General features: G+C 41.8%; 1 protein-coding gene across 2 annotated transcripts in view; it reads right to left on the bottom strand.

The window, feature by feature from the left end:
- tmem132e (transmembrane protein 132E) overlaps positions 1-23,193 on the bottom strand; it is a 179,831-nt gene that overhangs the window by 22,811 nt on the left and 133,827 nt on the right. For both annotated transcript variants that reach the window (XM_049016593.1, XM_049016592.1), the window contains exons 3-4: positions 4,747-4,887; positions 830-1,022 (exon numbers count right to left, since the gene is read on the bottom strand). In XM_049016593.1, coding sequence (XP_048872550.1) covers positions 830-1,022; positions 4,747-4,887 — 334 coding nt within the window. The remainder of the gene's footprint in view (positions 1-829; positions 1,023-4,746; positions 4,888-23,193) is intronic.

The raw sequence follows: 23,193 nt of genomic DNA, 5'->3' as shown, positions 1-23,193 counted from the left end.
GGAAAGCTCTTGTATTGCCTTCAACATGGAGTTCAAAGATCCATTGTGCTTCCTGAAAAGCACATTTGATGTCTGTTCTTGCAAGTTTACCCTGAGTCAGCCTGGCTTCATCCCACATGGCCCTGACATGTGTCACTAAATGTCATGAATACCAAGTTCCCGGGGCCTCTTTGCTCTTAATAGGGTGCCTTACCTAGATGGCTGAGTACTGTGCCATTTTCTACTGGAAGGGCCTCATTTACACACACAGCTGGGCACTGGTGTAACTTCTATAAGGCCGGCTTGAATATTGAAGACCCTGTTCTGAAATGCTGTTCTCTGTATATCCAATAGACTTTTTTTTTAATTACCTATCCTGCTACATAGGTGCAGGTGAGTCAAGGAGAGACCACTGATCACCTGAAATTCGGCCATTTAAAAAAAAGGTCTGATTTATGCAGCCGATTAACGTGTGTTTAATTACTTTTAAATACTTTTGCTGAAGAGCCAAAGCAGAGTAATAAAAACAAAATGAGGAACCTTGCAATAGAGGCAATCTATAATCTTAAAATGTCTGAAAGACTATCAGTCAGTCAGTCAGTCCACACAGGAAGAACACAAACCAACTACTTATCATAAACGGTGCACATAAACGGTATAGAAGCATACCTGACTAATATACATAGTGTTGGTCCTAGTGCCTTTTTAGAATTTTCATAAATTTGTCCAAGTCAGTTTTATGGTTATTGCACACACGCAGACTCTCCACGTATCACGTATTAAAAGAAAGCAGAACAGAATAAAGAGCAAAAACAACAAATAGAACACTGAAGAACCGTTAAGCACCTACCATAGAGAGGGGGACAATGGCCTGAATGTCCTTCTGGACCACAGTCAGCTCCGTCACCACCTTGTCTGAGTCCGGAGGTGTGTTCTGACCACGGTAGTCAATGTTCCAGTTAATTCGTCGGGTCACCGACTGGCTGGTGAAGTTCTCCATCTCGAAGTCCAGCTGCATGATCTCAATAGCAGAGGTGACATCGCTGGAGAGGGAGGAAAGTTATTACTAGTTTTAAGTTTTTTCATATAATTTAAATCCGCACCCAGTGTGAGTAGAGAGTCTTAAACATCTCTATGAAATCTGAGTCTAAGAGAGTGTGGTTTTATGACCCGTTTCCCATAAAAAATTTTAAACCATTAGCCAGCAGCAAAGCCCTTTTTTCTGTATGCAGAAAATATCTGCTATTCAGTTACACAGCATCTCTTAAGCAATTCAACCCTAAAGATTGTTTTAATTACTGTGTCCATTAGAGATAGCACTGATCTGATACCCACTATTGGCATTGGGCCGATACCGGCAAAAATGTTGGATATTGGGGGGTGGGGGAGTAAGAAACCGATTCAATTCTCCACAAGACACAGGTCTTATAGGTCTTCGCTTATACAAAATAAATGTCAACACAATATAAAAACTATGACCAAGTGATTAAGTGTCAAAATGCTAATTTCAGCATCTTCCTAGCATCGTCCTTCTTCATTTGTTCATTCATTTTTTCGGTCGGGTCCTTCCATCCATCCACAGCCCAAAAAGATCTTTCTGATTCAGAAGTACATGCAAGTCAGCTGGAAATGGACGGCGCTGAAATAGATTTCCGGACACATAATAATCATGAGAAACTGCTCCTCCTTAAGGTGACCTTGCAAGCAAAGCCATCCGACATGCAGGAATGTTTACTGTATGGAAAACAGCAATGAACAAACACGACACAGAGGACGAAGTCTAGGTGAGGAAGGGCTCAAAATCCAAAAGGGTTCATAATTAGTATTCAAAAGATGCAGCATGAGAAGAAAATCAGAGTGGTAATTATGGATCCTCATTAAAATAAATGGGAAAAGAAGCTTCCATTTCGGATAAACCTGTCAGCACAAGGCAGGAAAATAGTTTTATTTAAACAACAAAATAATCGAGTTGGGTCATAACTGATATGGAAATCACTTTTGTTTCACGGTTTTTCTGTAACTATTTTTATATGGAGTTCTAGAACATTCATCAGATGCAACCTTCATAAGCAATAATTGCAACCACCAGCCTCCATATGGACAATGGACTCTTGGCATAGGCAGAATGACATCTTTAACATGCTTGTAAACATTAATACACATTAGTGCATAGCTTATGCGGGTTTTATGAATGAATGTGGGCCTGTGTTCCAGTTCTCTGTACACCATAGCCAAGAAAGTATCCTTTTCGATACAGGAAAACTGTTTTATTTATAAATATTTATATGAAAAAAGACCTCACACACTGGGGGAAGTGACTGTCTTGCTTATAAAGGTTGAGCCATTTACTTGATTGGCTGTCATTTCACATCAGAGATACTGAAGCTGCTCTGCGATATGGTCCCACCATTATGTGAATTATGATAAGACACTCTGTGCATGAAGACGCTATAATTATGGAATCCCACAGAAATCATTCAAAGCCGACCGGCCACCACTATACGCATATATATAAAAAAGACACATTTATCTCAATCAACATGAACAGCAGCAGAATTCCAAACAGTAATTGCTCCTACTTGACTGCATGTGAAACAGTCATGTGTCAGCTCAGTTTATGTAAGAAGTTCTGGTGCCCTTGACAGTAATGAAATCAACCTACCAATATCCTGCATCGGGAAAGAGCTCAAACTTTTATTCTGGATGTAAAAATATTATAACTAGGATGTTAATTTTTATTTTACGGGCATTTTCACCTGTCCTCCAAATTAAACTGCCACAATTTTAGTATTCTTTAAATTAATTGGTATAATATATCACAGAAATACATTTTCATTGCACCGTCATTATACATCTCAACCACTGTGCATTTCTTATATCGGACAGGTACATGTGGTATATCGCCATATGACAGGTGGGTAGTTTCCAAAATGAGAGCTGTATCATTTTCAAATGTGCCCTTACAAAGAATTCACATTAAATGTTATTGCAATTTGTGTAATAAAGTAGAAATGACTTCCCGTTCAGGGCATCTTGTTCTCCTTTTACTGCTACAGGTCTAAGCAGAAAAGTGGACTCATTAATATTTAGAGGAACATACTTAACTAGTATTACATAGAGACCTCAAAAAACTGCTAAATAAGAACACCAGAGGTAAGAGAGTTCACAGCCACTGGCGAGTGACTATGGTTAGTGCGTTTACATGTGCATCCTGCATAAAATCTTGGTGTCATCAACACTTAACTTATTGCAAACATTTCAGCCCCATGACATTTTATTCAGGATATATTCATGTAAATATGCCAAATGAGAGACAGACTATTCAGCAAAGGCACCACAGCTGAGGATGTTGATGTTTTATTCAGTTAACGCGACTATCTGTTTTTCAGCCTCTATATAAGGTTTCACAATCAGGCTAAACAATCGGGTGGAATCAGTGCTGTTTGCAGAGAGATGAGGAAAAAGGTCATGGTGGGAAATTTGACTGTATTTCTGCTTCTAATTAACATGCAGAATACCTGATGGACCCCCCAACCTAGAGAAACCAGTGGCTAAATCAGGGGTGCAGGACAAGTTTTTGAAGTGAGCAGGACAGCACAGTGAGCAAAAGGTCTCAACTCATAAGCTTATCCAGCCATATTTAATGAGGCATTTGGCATGATTTAACATACTAAACACTAAAAAGTGGTCGACATGCATACAATGTTACAATGTTGTAACACTGAAATGTCGTATTAGACAATAGCAAAAATAACAGATTTCTGTACAATTTGTTGACAGTTTATATTTCCTGAGCCACAGGATACTGGATAATGTTATATATTATATGACGAAATGTTCATAGATTTATATCTTTATTCTAACATACATAATTTAACATTAGGTCAAACTTGCCTAAAGTGGTTTTCTTTGTTGCAGTAACAAAGTAAGGTTGCCAACTTTGGTCAGCTGGGTTTAGACATTCTAAATATGAGACAAGATTGCCCACTCATTTACATGTATGTAACACTTTTATTAACTTGTAAATAGTCTCTAGAGTTTGTAAACTACACCAGCGGTTTTGATGTAGCAAATTTTAGGTTTGTAATGAAATATAGATAGATAGATAAATATAGATTTTCTGTAAGATTCCTTGAATGAAGTTGAGAGTCTGAAAGCGTGATTGCCACATCAGATGGGTGACAGCTGGCAACCCTGAATTAGGGCAAACATAGGCTTGGTATAGATTAAGGCAACTGCACAATTTAAGGCAGTTCAATCCTTGTTCAGGACCCAAAACCCAAAACGGCAGAATACAAACAGAATGCGCAAAGTCACAAATGCGACAAGAAGATGTTTTTCAATAAAACGTTTCGGAAAGTGACATCGGTCCTTCATTAAATCGATAGGTCATAGTTGAAGTGAAAATTTTTAAAGCCATGTATAGGCTAATAGGAATGCCCACATCTATCTACAAACAAGATAAAGGGAGAGACAGGTGCGGGGACGCAGGTGAGTGTGAGGGAGCTTCTACCTGCAGCAAACACACGCTATGAGTAGTTTGCGATGGTTAACACAGCTTGATGAGTTCAAACAACACAGCATCCAACCCTGAGGATGTGCCCCCCTGTCCCCCCCACGATCTGTGCCCCTGGGCTAAATATTATTTTTTATTTTTATGACAAATGCTGCTTTTTTGTGGAGAGCGCCATCCTATCATCAGGATGTCAGTGTGATCTCCATGTAGATGTGCAGCGAAGAGGTCACCAAACACCGCTCCTGTATTACCCAAGTTGCACATCCTTGTTCTTGCTGACGTCCACTGTCCCGGTGGAGTGCTTGGCCCCGGACTGCACCTCACACTTCACTATCCACTGGGGGCTTTGGGATCTCGTAGTGATGAGATTGACCCCTTTCTTGGCCTTCACCCTAGGGGGTAGAAAAAGGTACACACATTAGGAATGTAACAATCCTTCAAATCTGCAGTTCAGACCTTGGTTTTATTTATTTATTTATTTATTTATTGGGGGAGGTGTGTGAATAAAAAAAACCGGGGGAAAATTTCAGGGCTGCATTAATCACCAACACTGGTACACAAAACAGAAGAACACTAGAGAACACATTACATGAAATTAACATAAAATTACATGAACAAAAATAAATGTAAAAAATTAAATACTACACTCCACTGGATAACAAAACGTTCCCACACTGCTGACTGAATGTGCCTGGGGGATCTGCAGTCAAAGGGTTGTTATCCATCTTGAGCCAATGAAACTAGCCTAGCTTCTACCGCAGGCATGATCACTATCACGATTGGGCCAGAATAGTTACATGACACATGGAGTTGGTAATAAAATAGATATTATGTGAAATGTACACAATATATAATTTGGCGAAACATTAAACAGAATAATGCGGCAGCAAGTTGAGATGCTTGTGGGGGTGGGGTGGATATAGCAGTTCCATCTTCCAAAGAGAATGTTTGTATTGTGATTTCGGCCTTAGTTTCAGAACATTTACGCCAGTAATAAACATAATAAGTTGAAAATCAGATCTCAACAAATGTAATAAATCTGTTCCACAAATATATATTTAGGTCAATGTTTCCTTCTCATACCATTTATGGCACCTTATAAGCCAAAAATAAGTACTACATACACTACAAGCAAAAAAGTTCAAATTTACTTACAGAGCTAATGTCTTTTTGCATCAGCTCTTCAATAAACTATGCATCTCTCACATTTTTTGTGTAAATCCAGATTTATAGACTGGTTTTACACAAGTCCAGGGCTGCCTGTACATAATAATTACGGCTCTTCATTTACGTATTACCTTTGAATTATAGAACACTCACTGTCATAGTTATATATTGAGTAAGGTCATTTTCTGTGCCCATGTAGAGTTCAACCACAAAGCAAATGAGCTATTTCACATCCTTTAATTATTTACACCTTGGAAACACTGGAGATACAGAAAGTGGTCCTAGTACAAAATATATAGTCCACTAATTGTGATTCATTTTTCTCCACACATTGTGGGGGTATTTCCTTAGTGTGCATCAGTCTGTACCACCTCCACAAAGCTAATTAATAACTGCAAATAACCAACTAAAATGGCACATCTCTCGGTTATACTGAGTAAAGTTATTAGTTTTTTTAAAACCTTACCATGCACCACTATTTATTCATTCTGAAAGTGCTTTTCCTGAAATAACAGACACATCTGTCCAAGAATGCATGGTTCCCAATATGAAGGATAAGCTGCATTACATTACGGTTAACCACTTGACCCAATTTCCTATTCATAGATAAGTGTATACTGCAGCAGCAATCCAGTGCATTCCATGGAATCAAATTGCTTCAAGCATCCTTTAGGAAATGTGTAAATTGTATTAGTTACCTGAGGCTAACATTTTCTGCCCTCGGATCACTAAGTGTAGCGAAAACATTAATCCTTGTCCTCTTGCAATACCGGACATGTTTGCTTGCATCTGTCAGTGAATGAATATGATATAAAGATGACAAATTCCTTACATCCACAAACCAAAGTGTTTTAAACAGGACAGAGAAGAAATTGCACCTACTACTGAATGTTTTTATCATACTACATTGTCAAATGTAGAACTACCCCTAGGACACAAAGAACATAATGAGGTCTGCAGCACTAAACAATCTAGTGTACATCTAGCTTTAAAAAAACGCTGTTATTGCTACCATTAGTAATGAAAATGCTCACAGAGTTGATCACATTTGCAATGTACTGAAAACCTTTCAAAAAGCTTTGAACTGCTGCTCCTATAGCAACTACCTGATAAAATTGCGACTCCTCTTTGAAGTCTGAGCCACGGAAAACAGAAGGGCCTGGCGGAGTGAACACTCGTTATGCGCTTTCATATCAAGGACATCGTCGACAGATTATGAGCCACTCCCCACTTGGACGTTAAAAACGGTGCAGCTTACATCTTCGTGACTGGCATCGTTCTAAAGCGAGAAGATGTTTTGCTAGTTCGGGCCCTTAGATGAAAGCAATCAGTCTGAAAATGGTGCAGTGAGCTTTAGACAGGGGTCCTGCCAAACAGGCAGCTTATATCTTTGGCATGTTCAAAGAATCTAAGAAGGAGCATCCTTAACAGATGAAGACCTCGACTGAAGGTGATGGGTTGTTGTTACATTTACATTTAGTCACTTCACATAACTGACACTTAACTAAAGCCAAGCAGCTTACAGTTTTCACACATTTAAACAGATGCATACTGTATATTTATTCAAGAAATTCAGCTGAAGAAGTTTTGCTGCAAATCCAAGATTATCTGAATCACTTACATCAGGGATTTTCAACCTTTCTTAAACCAAATCAAATTTCATCCTCAAACACTAATGAGTGAGCACATAAGTAGCTAAGAACTAAGGACCGGGGGTAGGTGTGTTTAGTCTATGTCATTACTTGTTTACCTTCAAAGAATGAAGGAATAAAAGGTTTCTCTGTGCTAGACAGAAAGAAGGATATGTGAGGAAAGCATTTCTGCTCAGAACTCTGAAAGGTGTAAGAACCTCACATTTCTTTGAAGGCTTTGAAGGTTCTGAGATACAAGCTGGCATTGTCTATCCTGCACTAAATGCATCTGACTTTATATTGGAATTGATATTAAGTTTGCAGAAAGATGATATTTCAAAATTATTAATAAATTGTTACTAAGCTGAGACAAACATGTCTGAAGGAAGGTGCAAATGAAAGAATAATAATAATAATAATATATGGGCTAATATCTAAGCCTATTTAATTGACACTTTTTCAGCAAAGAGTGGGGTGAATGCCTTTTTCTTTCAAATTGTGATCCATGTGAAAATGTACCAGAGAGAATAATAGAGTATGAAACGTGAAACTGAGATCATTAACAACGAGATCTCAAAGGCACTAGGTAACAACATCTCTTGAAATTCTCAGCTTTCCAAACAGACCTTTCATCATAAAACTTGACATTATTAATGATATTAAATGACCAAATAGAATGATGTAATTCCGTTAAGGGACTTGTTACTGTAACATATCACATTCAGGATGTGCCAGGGATGTGTGCTGTCCTCAGGTAGACTGTAAGAGCTGGGGGGACTTGTCATGCTCTAATGGGGCATGGGGGAGATGCTGTGTTGTTGAGAGCCACCTCAAACCCAGGGTCAAATTACACTTGGCCATGCCACAGAGATATGAGACGGAATTTAACATCACTGATGTGGGAAACACTATTTATGGTGTGGATGTTGCGCTGCTGACCTCAGCTCGGGACGTCTTAGGTCGGTGGAAGGAATCCTTCGAAGACCTCCTCAATCCCACCGACACGCCTTCCGATATGGAAGCAGAGTGTGGGGACTTGGGGGTGGACTCGCCTATTTCTGGGGCGGAGGTCACTGAGGTGGTCAAAAAGCTCCTCGGTGGCCGGGCCCCGGGGGTGGATGAGATTCGCCCAGAGTTCCTCAAGACTCTGGATGCTGTGGGGCTGTCCTGGTTGACACGCATCTGCGGCATCGCGTGGACATCGGGGGCAGTGCCTCTGGACTGGCAGACCGGGGTGGTGGTCCCCCTCTTTAAGAAAGGGGACCGCAGGGTGTGCTCCAACTATTGGGGGATCACACTCCTCAGCCTCCCTGGTAAGGTCTATTCGGGGGTTCTGGAGAGGAGGGTCCGCCGGATTGTCAAACCTTGGATTCAGGAGGAGCAGTGTGGTTTTCGCCCTGGCTGTGGAACAGTGGACCAGCTCTATACTCTCAGCAGGGTTTTGGAGGGTTCATGGGAGTTTGCCCAACCAGTCTACATGTGCTTTGTGGACTTGGAGAGGGCATTCGACAGTGTCCCTCGGGGAGTCCTGTGGGGAGTGCTCCGGGAGTATGGGGTTCCGGGCCCCCTTTTAAGGGCGGTTCGGTCCCTGTATGACCGGTGCCAGAGCCTGGTCCGCATGGGCGGCAATAAGTCGGACTTGTTTCCGGTGAGGGTTGGACTCCGTCAGGGTGCCCTTTGTCACCGATTCTGTTCATAGCTTTAATGGACAGAATTTCTAGGCGCAGCCAGGGCGTTGAGGGTGTCCGGTTCGGTGACCTCAGGATTAGGTCTCTGCTTTTTGCGGATGATGTGGTTCTGTTGGCCTCATCGGACCGTGACCTTCAGGTCACACTGAGGCAGTTCGCAGCCGAGTGTGAAGCGGCTGGGATGAGAATCAGCACCTCCAAATCTGAGACCATGGTTCTCAGCCGGAAAAGGGTAGAATGCTCTCTCCAGGTTGGGGATGGGGTCCTCCCCCAAGTGGAGGAGTTTAAGTATCTCGGGATCTTGTTCATGAGTGGGGGAACGATGGAACGGGAGGTCGACAGGCGGATCGGTGCGGCGTCAGCAGTCATGCGGGCGCTGCATTGGTCTGTCATGGTGAAGAGAGAGCTGAGCCAAAAGGCGAAGCTCTCGATTTACCAGTCGATCTACGTTCCTACCCTCACCTATGGTCATGAGCTATGGGTAGTGACCGAAAGAACGAGATCGCGGGTGCAAGCGGCCGAAATGAGTTTCCTCCGCAGGGTGGCTGGGCTCTCCCTTAGAGATAGGGTGAGGAGTTCAGTCATTCGGGAGGGACTCAGAGTAGAGCCGCTGCTCCTCCGCATCGAGAGGAGCCAGATGAGGTGGCTCGGGCATCTGATTCGGATGCCTCCGGGACGCCTCCCTGGGGAGTTGTTCCGGGCATGTCCCACTGGGAGGAGACCCCGGGGAAGACCCAGGACACGCTGGAGAGACTATGTCTCCCGGCTGGCCTGGGAACGCCTCGGGATCCCCCCAGAGGAGCTGGTTGAAGTGGCTGGGCAGAGGGAAGTCTGGGCTTCGCTGCTGAGATTGCTGCCCCCGCGACCCGACCCCGGATAAGCGGAGGATGATGGATGGATGGATGGATGATGTGGGAAATAAACTATGTTGAAAAAGTACAGTTATAATTCTGACATTAGCAAACCTAAAAGTATAAAAGAAGCTGAAAATAAGTGAGCAAGTACAAATGAAAACGCCAGCACCTGTCTCAGGAAGACTGGCTGCGGTCCCTATAAAATGCCTAAATTCTTACAGAAATGCTTTTTACACCTGTCTGGAGATGAGATCCGCATTAGCTATACTACAGGGGCACTTCACAACGACTGTCCTGCAGATTGTGAGTGCGGACCTGTGCATACTGGCCTTAATTTACCATCATTTATTCAGCATTTTGTTGAAGGTGAGGTACAAGCAAGGCAGATAGTACATCACAGTTTATATCAAAATTTTATTTATTTAGAAAACACTTTAATGTGAAGCTATTATTTTTTAGGAAGGAGGGACAGTCCCTGGAGCAACTGGGTGTTAAGGGCCATACTCAGAGGCCCAATAGTGACATCACTCTGCTGACCCTGGGATTTGAACTGGCGACCTTCCAGTAGCAGGTACGGTATTGTATTCCGCTTAGCCACACAGAACCCCCAAGCACATTACAAGTGTACACATATGTCTTTGGAAACAACAGGGGCATACGCCTTTAGGGTTCCAATCAGGTCAGGGCCCCATCTCTGCATATCAGCACCAGTCCCTCTGATGTGTGCTGGCTTCCTCATTCCACAGACGTAAGGACAGAATAAGCTGATCTATCAGGGATAGACAGGGATGATAAAACATGGACATCTCTGTGACAGACTAGCATCATGCATCGGGCATGCACTCTCTTATATCGTGGGCTTTAGGGGAAGCCTGACCTAAATTGGATGAGCAGTTTTTAAAAATAGATGGACACAAAGCATATACATTATTTAAAGTGCTTTTCATGTCATATAATCAGTCATTAAGCAGTTACTGAGAAGGACTGAAACGTGATCATGCATGTCTGATTGACCTTATTAAGAAATTAAGCATTTCAAACAGCGTTGAAATCTATAATCCATCAGTCAAACCTTACGATTAATTCAGCAAACACATCCATATTCTGAGTATCAGCGCTAAAGCCAGAAGACTTCACCTTTTTGGCTCTGCAAAAGCTATTTATGATTACAACTTGACAAACACTATTAATGATATAAAAGGTGGCATCAGGAAACCACTATTTCTAAACTAACCCTGTGGTCCAGAAGCAGTCGTTATTTAGAGACATACTCAGCTGTTAATAAACATACCAATTTTTAAACTGTTATTTACTAGAAAGTCTGGAATGAGAGAGAATAATCAAGACGTGTTAGACAACACCACACAGATAACACAAAATGAGATCCTGTGCTTAATCCAGCCACTGTGAAATAAGGTATACAAACAGAAAGAGACACCATTTAATAATATTTAAGTCAGTGTTTCTCAACCTAGTTCTCAGGGATTCACATTTTTGCTTCCTGCCAGCTCTGGGAGCACCAACAAGATGTTACATAGATGGAAGGGAATCTTCTCTCCTTTACTGCATAGACACACATTACGGTCAATCTGCCTGAATCAAAGTTTGGCAAGTTCCATTAATAAAGCTAAATGTATCAAAGTAAACCTTACTGTCACTGTGCAGATGCAGAACAAAATGAGGTAGCAGGCTCTCGTAGTGCATCAAGCTATGAACCACCCAGTCTCACCGAGACTGCACAGGTGGTGAACCAGCGGGGGGTAGGAAAGGCCACAGGGATCTATGGTGTCCGGTGTGAACTTCTCCAGGCTGGTGGTAAGGCTGTCGTCCTGGTATTGCATGCAATCTTTGGTTCCATTTAGGAGATGAGCGTCTTTTCAGCTGACTGGAAAATGGGATTTGTTATCCCTTGTTATCTGCAAAGGGAAGAGTGATCGCCGGGATTGTGACAACTACAGGGGGATAACTTTGCTCTCAGTGCTGGGTAAGGTCCTTGCTAGGGTCATCCTCAACAGGATCTGTGATAACTTGCTCACCTACCAGTGACCGGAGCAGTCTGGCTTTACGCTTAAGAAGTCTACCATCGACCGCATCCTGGCACTAATTGAGTGCAAACGCATATATTGGCAGAGTTTCTTTACAATCTTTGTCGATTTTCATGAAGCGTATCACTCAGTTGTCGATTTTCATAAAGCGTTTCACTCAGTTGATTGAGCTGCCCTGTGGGACATCCTGACACTTCATGGGATCCTCTCAAAGTTGCTAGACATCAAGGATGGCCTGTATACTGCTACTGTGAGAGCTGTACAGAGCGCAGGAGAACCTCTGTGTTCTTCCCAGGTGATTTTGGGGTTTGTCCTCCTACTTTGTTCAATGCTTGCATGGACTGGGTGATGGGCAGGGTTGAGAGGTCCAGCGGCTGTGGGGCAGCTGTTGGTGAAGAAAGACTCACTGATCAGACTTTGCTGATGATGCAATGATCTTCAATGGAGGCATTGATTGGGAGATTGAGCAAGGAGTCTGAGTGTCTGGGCTAGCGAGTATCCTGGACAAAAACCAAGACCTAGTCCTTTAATGACCTCTTCAGCACAGCCATCAGCAGTGTGTTTGTCTGCAGAGAGAATGTCCACCACATTGAGATTTTCACTTACCTTGGAAGTGACATTCATATCTCTGGTTACTCTTCCTATGAAGTCAATAAACAGATTGGGAGAGCATGGGGGGGGGGGGAGAGATGAGGCCACAGGAAAGGGGTGTGTGGCGCTCCGGATATCTTTGTAAGTCCTGGTGCTCCCTGGTTTGCTGTATGGCTGTGAGACATGGATGCCATCCAGTGACCTGAGATGATGACTGGATTCCTTTGCTACTGTGCCTCTTCAGAGAATGGAAGCCACTGGTCTGAGTTTGTATCGAATGAGAGGTTGCACAAGGAGCGTCAAATGAGACACGTTACCTGCACGGTGAGATTCAGCTTGCAGGTTGCAGGATCCTCATTGCTGAGGACCCTAGTAGCTGGACCAGGCCAAGGGGGTGCCTACGTAACACCTGGAAATGGCAGATAGATGGCTATTTCCAGAGGGCTGGGACTGGACCACTTGTTAGCCTGGGGGGTTGCCAATCAGGAACCCTTGGTGTTTTGTTTTGTGGGGGGATAGATATCAATTCCTTTTCCTTTAGAAAGACACACCAAAGGCACCATCAAAAATATATCAAGCACAAGTCCTCTGCCTGATGAGGTCTTCTGCCTCAAAGTGATTTTCATAGAAGGAGCAAACTGAATGCTTAATTATTTATGAACTACAGTAACTGACAGCCTCCTTTAAGATGGGTCCTGACTCCTACATCCAGAAGCAATTATGCAATGCAGGGAGGGTTTGCGGAGCTCACAGCCTGCAAATTACCATCTTGTCATTAAGTGGACATTATGTGCACCTCACCTTAGCATCTGGTGGCGACAGTGCCGCTATAGCAGCCACCTGTTTAGTGACTCACCCCCTGCAAAAAAATTACTCCAAGCCGCTTTCCTATTAGTTGAAGTCAGGAAAGAGAGACTCTGGGGGCATTCTCTATATATGATAAGTGGGGGAGAGTGTGCCACGTCACATAGTTTACACCTGTCATTTCATACAGTGACGCATGCTCCTATTTTATAATGGCTATCAGAGTGCATCCTTTCCTTTCTGATGTTGGTGTGTGATGGAAAACAACATTGCCGTTCACACACCACCACAAGCACAGACACTTTCATCGAGCATCTATAACAAAGACATTTCACAATGTAGGTAAGACCCTGGAGACAGCCCTGGGGGACCTGGACCTGGATTTTATCCTTGGAGCAATAATGCTAGATGGTGAGCAGCTGATTGGCCCTAGCATGTCACAGCTTACTGGGGACACACCATAAAGTGTCAATCCCGTTTAAACAGACTTTCTTTAAGGAATTATTTTAAAAGTGCATGACGAATGTGCAGATATTTGGGTAGGATACTTTTTCTCGCATACATTCTTCCTCCTTACCCCATCAGCTTTTCTCGATGCATAATAATAGACCTGACACTTTGCATTACTTGGAAGGACAAATTACATGTCAAGCACCTCAAAAGATCCACAGTAATATCACGTTTTACTGAAATTGAATAACTTCATCGAAGTGGAAAAACTAAGCAAAGTTAGGTCTGTCACGATAAATTTTGCTGGACGATAAATTGTCCCAGGAATTATTGTGATAAACTATAATATTGTCATTGTAAGACCATTTTTAACTGAGGTAATGATAATGGCATATTAATGCAAATACACCCTTTCAACGATCAGTAAACTTTCATTTTTAAAGAACATTTAACACTGGGACTGGAAGACATTTTTATATCCAAAATAAATAAACAAAACAACCAACACAATAAATAAAATGGCAAGAAAGGATAAACTTGTGTTTCAGAAGCTAAAAAAACAACAATAATAATAATTTCCTAAGTGCACAAAATACAATCGAGTTTCCCTGCACACCTCTGGATAATTTGGCATATCCAACAAATTTATACTCACATTTCATATAATTTATTGCCACATTTTACTTTACCGCTTATAGTGAACACATCTGCCTGGGCGAAATTGATCATTATAATCGGATGATCATCATAACCGATTTTACCGTTGGTACTTTGGAGAAGGATTTACAAAAGCGATGTACGTCGTTGATCATAAGTTTGGGCAAGTCCTGTAAACCACATGTCATTTTTCACAGACCGGAAATGAGCGAGCCGCATTTCCATGAACGCGGAAGCTGATGTGCAAAGAGCCCACTGACATGAGAGTTCATGCCTCATTACTAGTGATGTGTAGTTCGCAAACGAGACGGCTCTTTGAGCCAACTCTTTTTAGTGAACGATAGGAGCCGGCTCCTGTTCAAGAGCCATTTTATTAATAGCCGTTTATAGAATTGTCCGGGTTTTTGAGCTGCCTAAACATTAAGGACGACAGTGGCCGGAACATGTTGTCTTCCGAAAAAGCCCGCCCACAAGACGGCATCTTATTTTTAACAAACTCAAATCAGATCACACTTATCAACATCCGGCTCTTCTTGGTGAGCTGAGCCAAATGAGGCGGTGTGCTAAAAACAGCCGATATTGCCATTTGGTAGAGAGAGAGAAAAGGAAAACAAACAAGCATGCAAATGAAAATTATCTTGGCCATAAAAATTATTGGCCTCATTGTAATTATCGTGCAATTAATTATCGTTTATCGCAACAGGCCTAAGCAAAGGGTTGGTTAAACTACTAAGAGTGAAGAAAATGAAAACAAAACTGAAGACAAACAGATCCTAAAGCTTTAATGTAACTCAGTTTTATCTGGAACCTCCTGGTAAAAAAAGCTCACTAAACGTGTAACAGTATCCCACTGATAGTATGAAGGTAGTTCTAAGCGAAGAAAAGCCTAGCTAAAATCTGGCTATTTCTAGTAAATATAATGGTCGTTCCATCCAGACTCATTCTCTGAGTAAGTAATATCAGTGTTACATTATGTACAGTGGTTCCAGTTCAATGGGTAACCACCAGGGGGCTCCCTTTTCTGAAGACTAGCAATCAAGACTTGTTTTTTAATGTATTCATTTCCAAATCAGGCCACTGCTCAATTTGTCTTCCAAATGTGTTTTTCATCACCCAAACACACCAAAATGGCACAAATCACTTAAAGGACACCTGTTTCAGATATGAATGTATTGAAGCCGGGGACATCACAATTTACATAAAAAAAAAATTGAAAAACAATTTTTTTGAGAAACAATGATCTTGTTTCTACGACAGTGAAGAAGAAACACCGTGAAAAGGTAAATACATGGCTTAAGACCAAAATAAAAACATTTTTTAAAACAATAAAAAAGATAAAATCATACTAAAGTGCTATTTTCAGACCAGCATTCAATTCCTACTGGCTCCGACCTGATGCAGTCACTCATCCTCCGTCTGCTCACTAATCCCCTCATTTAAAATCACTACTAAGGTTTTTCCTCGTTTTTCTCTCAAGCTCTCAGTGTAGTTATCCTCCTCTTCCTCAGAGGGCTAATTACATAGGCTAACAAATTACAAGATTAGCCAAGGGGTGTGAAACACAGACAAGTAGGTTCAAGCTTTCTGGAATGTGATCCTGCAAAGCGGATTCAGTCTCCATCTGCTTTTTATTTTCCCTGAAAAATTCCATACCCCAGGGTCTAGATGGAGTGCTTAATTGCCCCACGGATATTTCCCCCTAATATCTAACGCTTCGAGGTGACACTGATGGAATGATTCTTATTACAAAGTGTAGGAAACTGCACGTTTAAGGAGCCCACATGAAACAATCTTCAAACCAGTGCAATAATGAATATACACAGGAGTGAGAGTGCAGACATGTAATTATGTACCATCCTGCTTGCTGCATTCTAAGGGGCAGAGAAGCTGTAAAAAAGCAGCAGGAGATAAACAAAGCAAATCACTGTAAAATTTAATAGGAAAAACAAATGCAAATTGTATAACTTAACCAATCAAGTCTCTTAAAAGACTGGGTCTGAGCTTGTTTATGCATTCAGTATAACGCTGTGTATCTGGCTTAGGTCTGCATTGACTGATCTGACATACAAAACAAAAGAGAACAAATGAGTGGCTGGAGGTCACTGAGCTGCCCGAAGCAGCAGCAGCAGCCCGAGAGTCCGGCATCTGTGTTTGATTAAGAGCTCAGACCTAACTGCATCACATAATGGCTGATCAAGCAACATTTACTTTTCTCACACTCTGAAAAATAGTTCACGGTGGACATTTTTTTCTTTCTACAGCAAGTTTATCCAAAGCCAAAGAAAGGGTTCCTCTGTAGCTCAGTAAAAGAGTTTACATCTCCCTCCATCTATGGCCAGACACTGCACCCACAAACACCGGGACCTGGGAGAAAAAAGTAGAGAACAGGTGCTTCTCTAACTACAGGCAGCTGTCGACAGATCCGGCTTAAGTAAATCCAGACTTACGCAAAAAATTCCAAAAATATGTAAAGTTTACAGAAGGGTTTGTAAGAAAATATACACCATAGTTTTTCCATTTTTTATATGTGTTCTTTAGTACATATTACTAGTATATTTTTAGCTTATGCATTTTTGCAATAAGGTGTCCTGAACAGTATGAGAAAGTAAATCTGACTTACGGAAAATGTGACTTGCGTGACGGTTTTTGGAGCAGAAACCTTGCATCAGTCAAGAGCTGCCTGTACTTATCCTGTATGTATCACTTCTCTTGATCATCAATACCAACATTAATACAATCCATTATTTTCATCAGGTTTGCAATGAATCCTTTAAAAAAAATGTGATGATAAAAATTATTGCTTTGAGCATATACCCAGCAAAGTCTCGGTGACTATTTTATTTGGGCAACATTCTTAACTTTTGCTTACTATGACACAAACAAAAATTAAACAAAAAATATGAGAAAGTTAGATATAACTTGGAAAAGGGGCATTAAAATGATGCTGCTGTGTTGGTTATGTACAAAAGGGGCACTCCAGGATTATACTCCCATGCTTCAGCTCTACAGGTGAGAGGAAGTCACTCGTTCATTTACGATCATGACTGAGCTTCATGTGCGTCTTTACGACTGGCCATAACACTTGTCTGTACCCGCCGCAGACTTTGGGCAGGACCAGAAGTTGTGTGATAGCTGTACTGTGTTTTACCAGCTGTGTTTTGTAGCACTGTTTTACCAGCATACAGAGAGCGAGCAAGTTTACAGCACTCCCCTGCCAAAAGACAGCATGCTTTAACACCGTACATGCAGCTGACCCTCAATCCATTTGCCTCAGACTCATAATCTTGAGCCCTGTGGGAATCTCCCACGAAATAATAAGAGGTCAGCGGGGGCTCGTGGGGACACTGCTCTTGCTTCTAATTGGCTAGTTTCTCAGTACCAAGATCCCCCCCCCTCTCCACTGAGATGACATGCCGGCTCAGCAAGAGACTCATTCACCAAAGGGGGTCAGTAAGGAACCCTTCAAACACACGTTTGAGGGATGAAGTAGCTTTATATTAATTTAACAAATGCAAAGGCAAAATGCATTTTTTAAAGAAAACTTTCCCCCAGGATTTGAACCAGAAACCTTTCAATCCCAGGCACAACATTCTAACCCGCTGCGCTACACAGCACCCCCACTGCCCCTCCCTCATGCGTGGCCCACAAGACTAAACCCATGTTAGAAATCCTGCTAGTACATCCACACCTCTCTGCCTACCAAAAAACTGCCACGTATACACACTGTAGTGCATGTACAATCATATGCAGTGTATTTTAAGAGGATAATGCACAGTTTCTATGCGGTATCTGTTTATGCCAACTATCCCATAAGCCACTGCACTTTTAATCACTTCATTAAATAACAAGGGTCATGGCTGATTCAAAAAACTGAATGGCCAAGGCATTAAATACCCATTAGGAAACAACGGAGGAAAAATAGCCATAACAAATCCGCCCCACTTAGCTGGGAGGCATCAATAATCGGGGAACGCTCACATTCACTCGGGGAGCGCTCACATTCAATTGCATCTGTCCTCCTAGAACATCAGGCATTAGGAGTCCCGCTGTGCCCAGATGGAAGAGTAAACGGTAAGTACTTACAGGCAGAGTCTCTGCCGAAATCACTCTGTATGAGGTACAGTTACACAAGGCCAATGTTAAAACATGCAAAATTAAAACTGACAGCTGAGAACCTCCGCTCTTCAACATAAACTGGCAAACACTGACACAACTAGTATAAAGTACATAAAAAGGCCAGAAAAGTTACAATCAGATTAACAACTACGACGTCCACACAAGAAAATTTGAGAATGACACTACATTGCCCAGTTACCTTGTACCGTGCCCCAGCACGATTGTCCCCCCACCCCACTCCTACGGTGGTCTGCGCTCATATTGCACTTGATGTACTGGGTCTGGGGATGGTTTTATCATCACCATGAGACTTTTTGTTTTGAAAAAAACATAGGAAGAAAAGCGGTATCACCCAGTACTATGGAATTCATGATTAATGTCCTTATTATATGGCTTACTCAGAGTTGTTTTGGTCAAAATGACACATCGCACTCATAGATTTCTTTGATAAATGTTTGTCACTACATGATCTGTACAGCCTACCAATCCATAATATGTATGAGAATGCAGGTGCTAATCGCATCAATGACAGTGTTCTGTGCTTGGACACGGTTAATGATCAGATGCATAACATGCCCAAGTCCAACTGAATCAAATGGTATGGTACGGAATGATCATACTAGTCAAACATGCTCAGTCATGGCATGGATCACCAAGTGAGAGTACACCCTTAATTAAAATTACGCTTTAGGATACAGTGCCTACACAATGTAGGACAGCAGCCTGTCATACAAAGTGCAAAACCCTCTAGACCAGTGTTTCTCAAGCCAGCCCTTAGAGACGGGAATGAGCAGAAATGTGGACTGTCTGGAAAGGAGCTTGGAGGAAGCAAAAACATGGACTGTCTGGCAGTTCTTGAGGACCAGGTTGGGAAACACTGCTCTAAGTCTTGCAGAAGCCCAGTCCAAGCTGTAAACCAAGATGAATGCTCTGTTACTGGCAGAGCGGGTCCCCCTGTTCATTACTGACAGTGGACACCGAGACTGATGCACTCTTTGGATGCAGCTTGTCCAACTCCGTTTAAACAAGGCACATATATTCAATTCACTCTGTATTCATCGCAAAGATTTTCTGACACACTGCACAAGGTCTCCTAAACTGTGAACAAACTACAATTCAAGGCCAGGGGCAAATTGCTTGGACATCAATAACCATTTAAAAGGCCTGGCGTAAATACCACAAACAAAAGAATACAGGAACAGCGTGGCATGGTGGCTAACTGGGAAGTGCTATTGTCTCACTCCTCCACGGCTGCCAATTAGAAACCTGCTTCTGCTGTGTGTGAGAGTGTGCATGGCTGGCATTCCATCCAGGGTGTCCCCTGCCCTGTGTCCTGTGATGGACAGGCATCCAATTTGGATTCAATACGTTTATCAGTTCCATTTTTCCTGAGGTGAGGCAGGGTCCCTGATTTTTTTCTGGACCCTAAGGAAACAGCCTTGGATCGCCTATGCATTAATCTACCCCTGCACACACGCACAAAGACTGGGCCCCATGAAAATGATATTACCCACTATTGAAACATTGTGATTCCTGTGGGCGATGTCACAGCAACAATCCAAGGTCAGGAACAGCAATTCTTTAAACAAATTCACTAAATATTCAGATTCCTTTAGGCACCCATGCCCTCATGATCCCTCGGATGTAAACACCGCCAGCGGCAAAAGTAATCCAGCAGCACAGAAATGCAACAGATCAGGAATCTTTTCTCACTCAAGAAGAGCACAGCAGGAGCAGGTCTTGTCAGTGAACTCGGCCTGATAGTTTACAGACTTCCACATAGTCAGAACGATCAGGCACACCAACCAGTTGAGTGCTCTGTGACTGTGACTCTTTATACTCAACTGGTTGGTTGAAACAAAATCTTGGTCTGGATTTGTACACTCTGGACCTGAAATCTCCACCTCTGCCAACAGGTGTTATAGCACCCATTGCTATGGTATACTGCTGTGGTTTCTGACAATGTTCCTAACAAGCTAACTAGCGTTAGCCTCTTTACAATTCACTCCCAGTAGATTTAAAAATCTACCAATTAATTTAATTTAGCGCATATAGAGTTCTGGGAAATAGCGCATATAGGGTTATGAGACCACTCTATATTTTTTAAAAATCTACATTTTTAAATCCTGGTTTAATTTTGGTAATGCAGAAGGCTACACTGCAAGGCAGGTGGCATCTAGGCTCAAAGTTTCTAACACAGCAATACAAGAGAACAAGGTAAAGCAGAAGACACTGGCAATAACCAAAAACCAGCCAGAGCAGAATAAACTTTCTAATGCCAGACATGACTGTCAGCTTATCCAACAGTGCCTCATGAATTGGAGGATGACATCAAGTGACCTTCAAATGAATGGGAAACATTAAGTGGTGTGAAGTATACTGCTAAGACTATTCATAACAGACTCCTAGATGCAGTATAGAAAACCCATAAAGCAAGGAAGAAGCCCTTCATTAATGAGAAACAGGGAAGAGCTAGGCTGGGGTTTGCAAAAAAAAATTGCATATTTTACACAGGGGCATACCCATAAATTGAGAAATGAGTCTCTTAATTTTCTCCAGAGCTGTATAGTTCCCAAGGTCTGAAGACCAAATTGCCTTAGCAGTTGATACTTTGCTGTATTTATGAAGACACCGCAAAAGGGGAGTGTGTCATAGAAACACAGTGCTTACCTGTATTTGTCATTTGCTATTTGTCAAACTGCTATATGCTTGCAATTGTACTTTCTACCTTGTTCATACGTCGCATCCAAAAAAGTGTCCGCTAAACAAATTAATTTAATGCAAAAGTAATACATTTACTTATTACATGCTATTATCCAAAGTGAGGTATAATTGAGAAAGCAGGGTCAGCCAGTCCCTGGAACAATTAAGGTCAAGGGCCCAATGGTGACATCACTTTACCAACTCTGGTATTTGAACTGGTGACCTACAGATCAGAGATACACCTTCCTCACCCGCTAGGCCACAAATACTATGCAAAACAGCACATTTGTCTTTTGTCTACCAGACAAATACCGCATTGTTCAATACTGATAATGCAGTCAAAAGATAGGTGGCTAGCTTGGCGCAGCAGGAAGACACGCATGAGACTTACACAGTCCTTACACACCACTGTCAAAAGCACAGGTGAACATCAGCATCTCAACGGCTCCTGGGCATCAGGCCGGGGGCACAGCAAGACACATTCAACACTGAATGGGAAGTTCTGCGGCAGGAAGAAGCCTGGGGATTTGCTGAATACGTGACACTAAAGATTGCTCCCATTTTTTTCCAGCCTGTGTATGACTGTAATCAGAGAACTCACAATTTATTTATTTAGCAGAAGTGACAATTTTTTGAGAAAGTGGGGTCAGCCAGACCCTGCAGCAATTGAGGGTTGAGGGCCTTGTTCAAGGACCCAGCTGAGAAATTACTCTTGGTGTCACATGGACACCACTATGACCCTGAGATCTGAACAGGTGATCTTCCGATCAGATGGAGAGCTGCGCTGCACACCGCCAACAAACACAAAATGGAAATTAGTGTTGACACTCTGGTAACATTTCTATTTAAGTTAGAAGTTAAAAACATGCATAACAGGTGTAGACATGTGCATGCATACGCACAGAAAAAAGAACAACACCCTTAACCATAGCTACTCCAGTGGGTGCTGGATGTTGGCTGATCTTACTCTGACTCCAAACTTTCCGCACAACCCTTTGGATAAAGTCGTTTGCTAAATAAACAGATGTAAATGTAGACATGCATGGTTACTTAATTGCAACAAATGTTTCTTTAGCAATTGTTTTGTACATAAATGGGTTCTTAATGACTCTTTATCGAAATACCCTTTGTTTCTACTAACAAGTTTCCAGCTGCTTTACTAGCTATCTACAATCAATTAACAGGAAGTCATCGACTACAAGCTTTTGATCTTAATGGTTAAAACTGGCTCCTGCATATTTAACTTCAAAGTTTTCATTTTAGCTTGCAAGAGTCTGCTTTCACAGATCTCTTTATCGTAGTAACTGGCATACACAAGGTAAAGTTGTAATAAAATATGGCACATTTGAGACAGAAAAGCACCTAAATATGCCACGTTGTACTTATTCAAACTGTTGCCATACATGTCGTAAGGTATTTAATTATCCCACGTTAAACATAGTATCATCAAGGTCATTTTCCTCTCTCTGTACACGTAAATAAGGCAGCATCCAATCACTTCCTCTCATCCCCGTCACATGATTTTGTTGTATCAAATCGCTTCCTATCATCCTCATGTCACATGGTTTTGTCATATCTAATCATCTCCTCTCATCCTCATGTCATATGGTTTTGCTGTATCCAATCGCCTCCTCTCATCCTCATGTCAGGTATGTTGAAAACAACCTGTCTGCAATTACTTGCTCTTTCAGTAAACTTTTTGTGTGGTAAATATTTAGTTGTGTTATAAAAATGTGAAACCTTTCACCATATCTTCTTATTATCACTGACCAAAAACCATCACATACATTTAGTTAGTATTCTATAGAAAATGGACTAACAAATGGAAGTTATTAAGCTATATGATGTAACAGAAAAAAATTCAGCATTGACATTAAATGGAAATTAGTTGCATAGTAACATGAAAGCATCTCTTAACCCAGATAATTGTAATCATTTTAGAAGCGGATATCAGAGAAAGAGAGAAATTTGTGGGACATTTCCATTTTCACC

This window comes from Brienomyrus brachyistius, chromosome 6 (assembly GCF_023856365.1).
Source record: "Brienomyrus brachyistius isolate T26 chromosome 6, BBRACH_0.4, whole genome shotgun sequence".
NCBI lineage: Eukaryota > Metazoa > Chordata > Actinopteri > Osteoglossiformes > Mormyridae > Brienomyrus > Brienomyrus brachyistius.
This window is presented reverse-complemented; position numbering and strand designations above follow the sequence as displayed.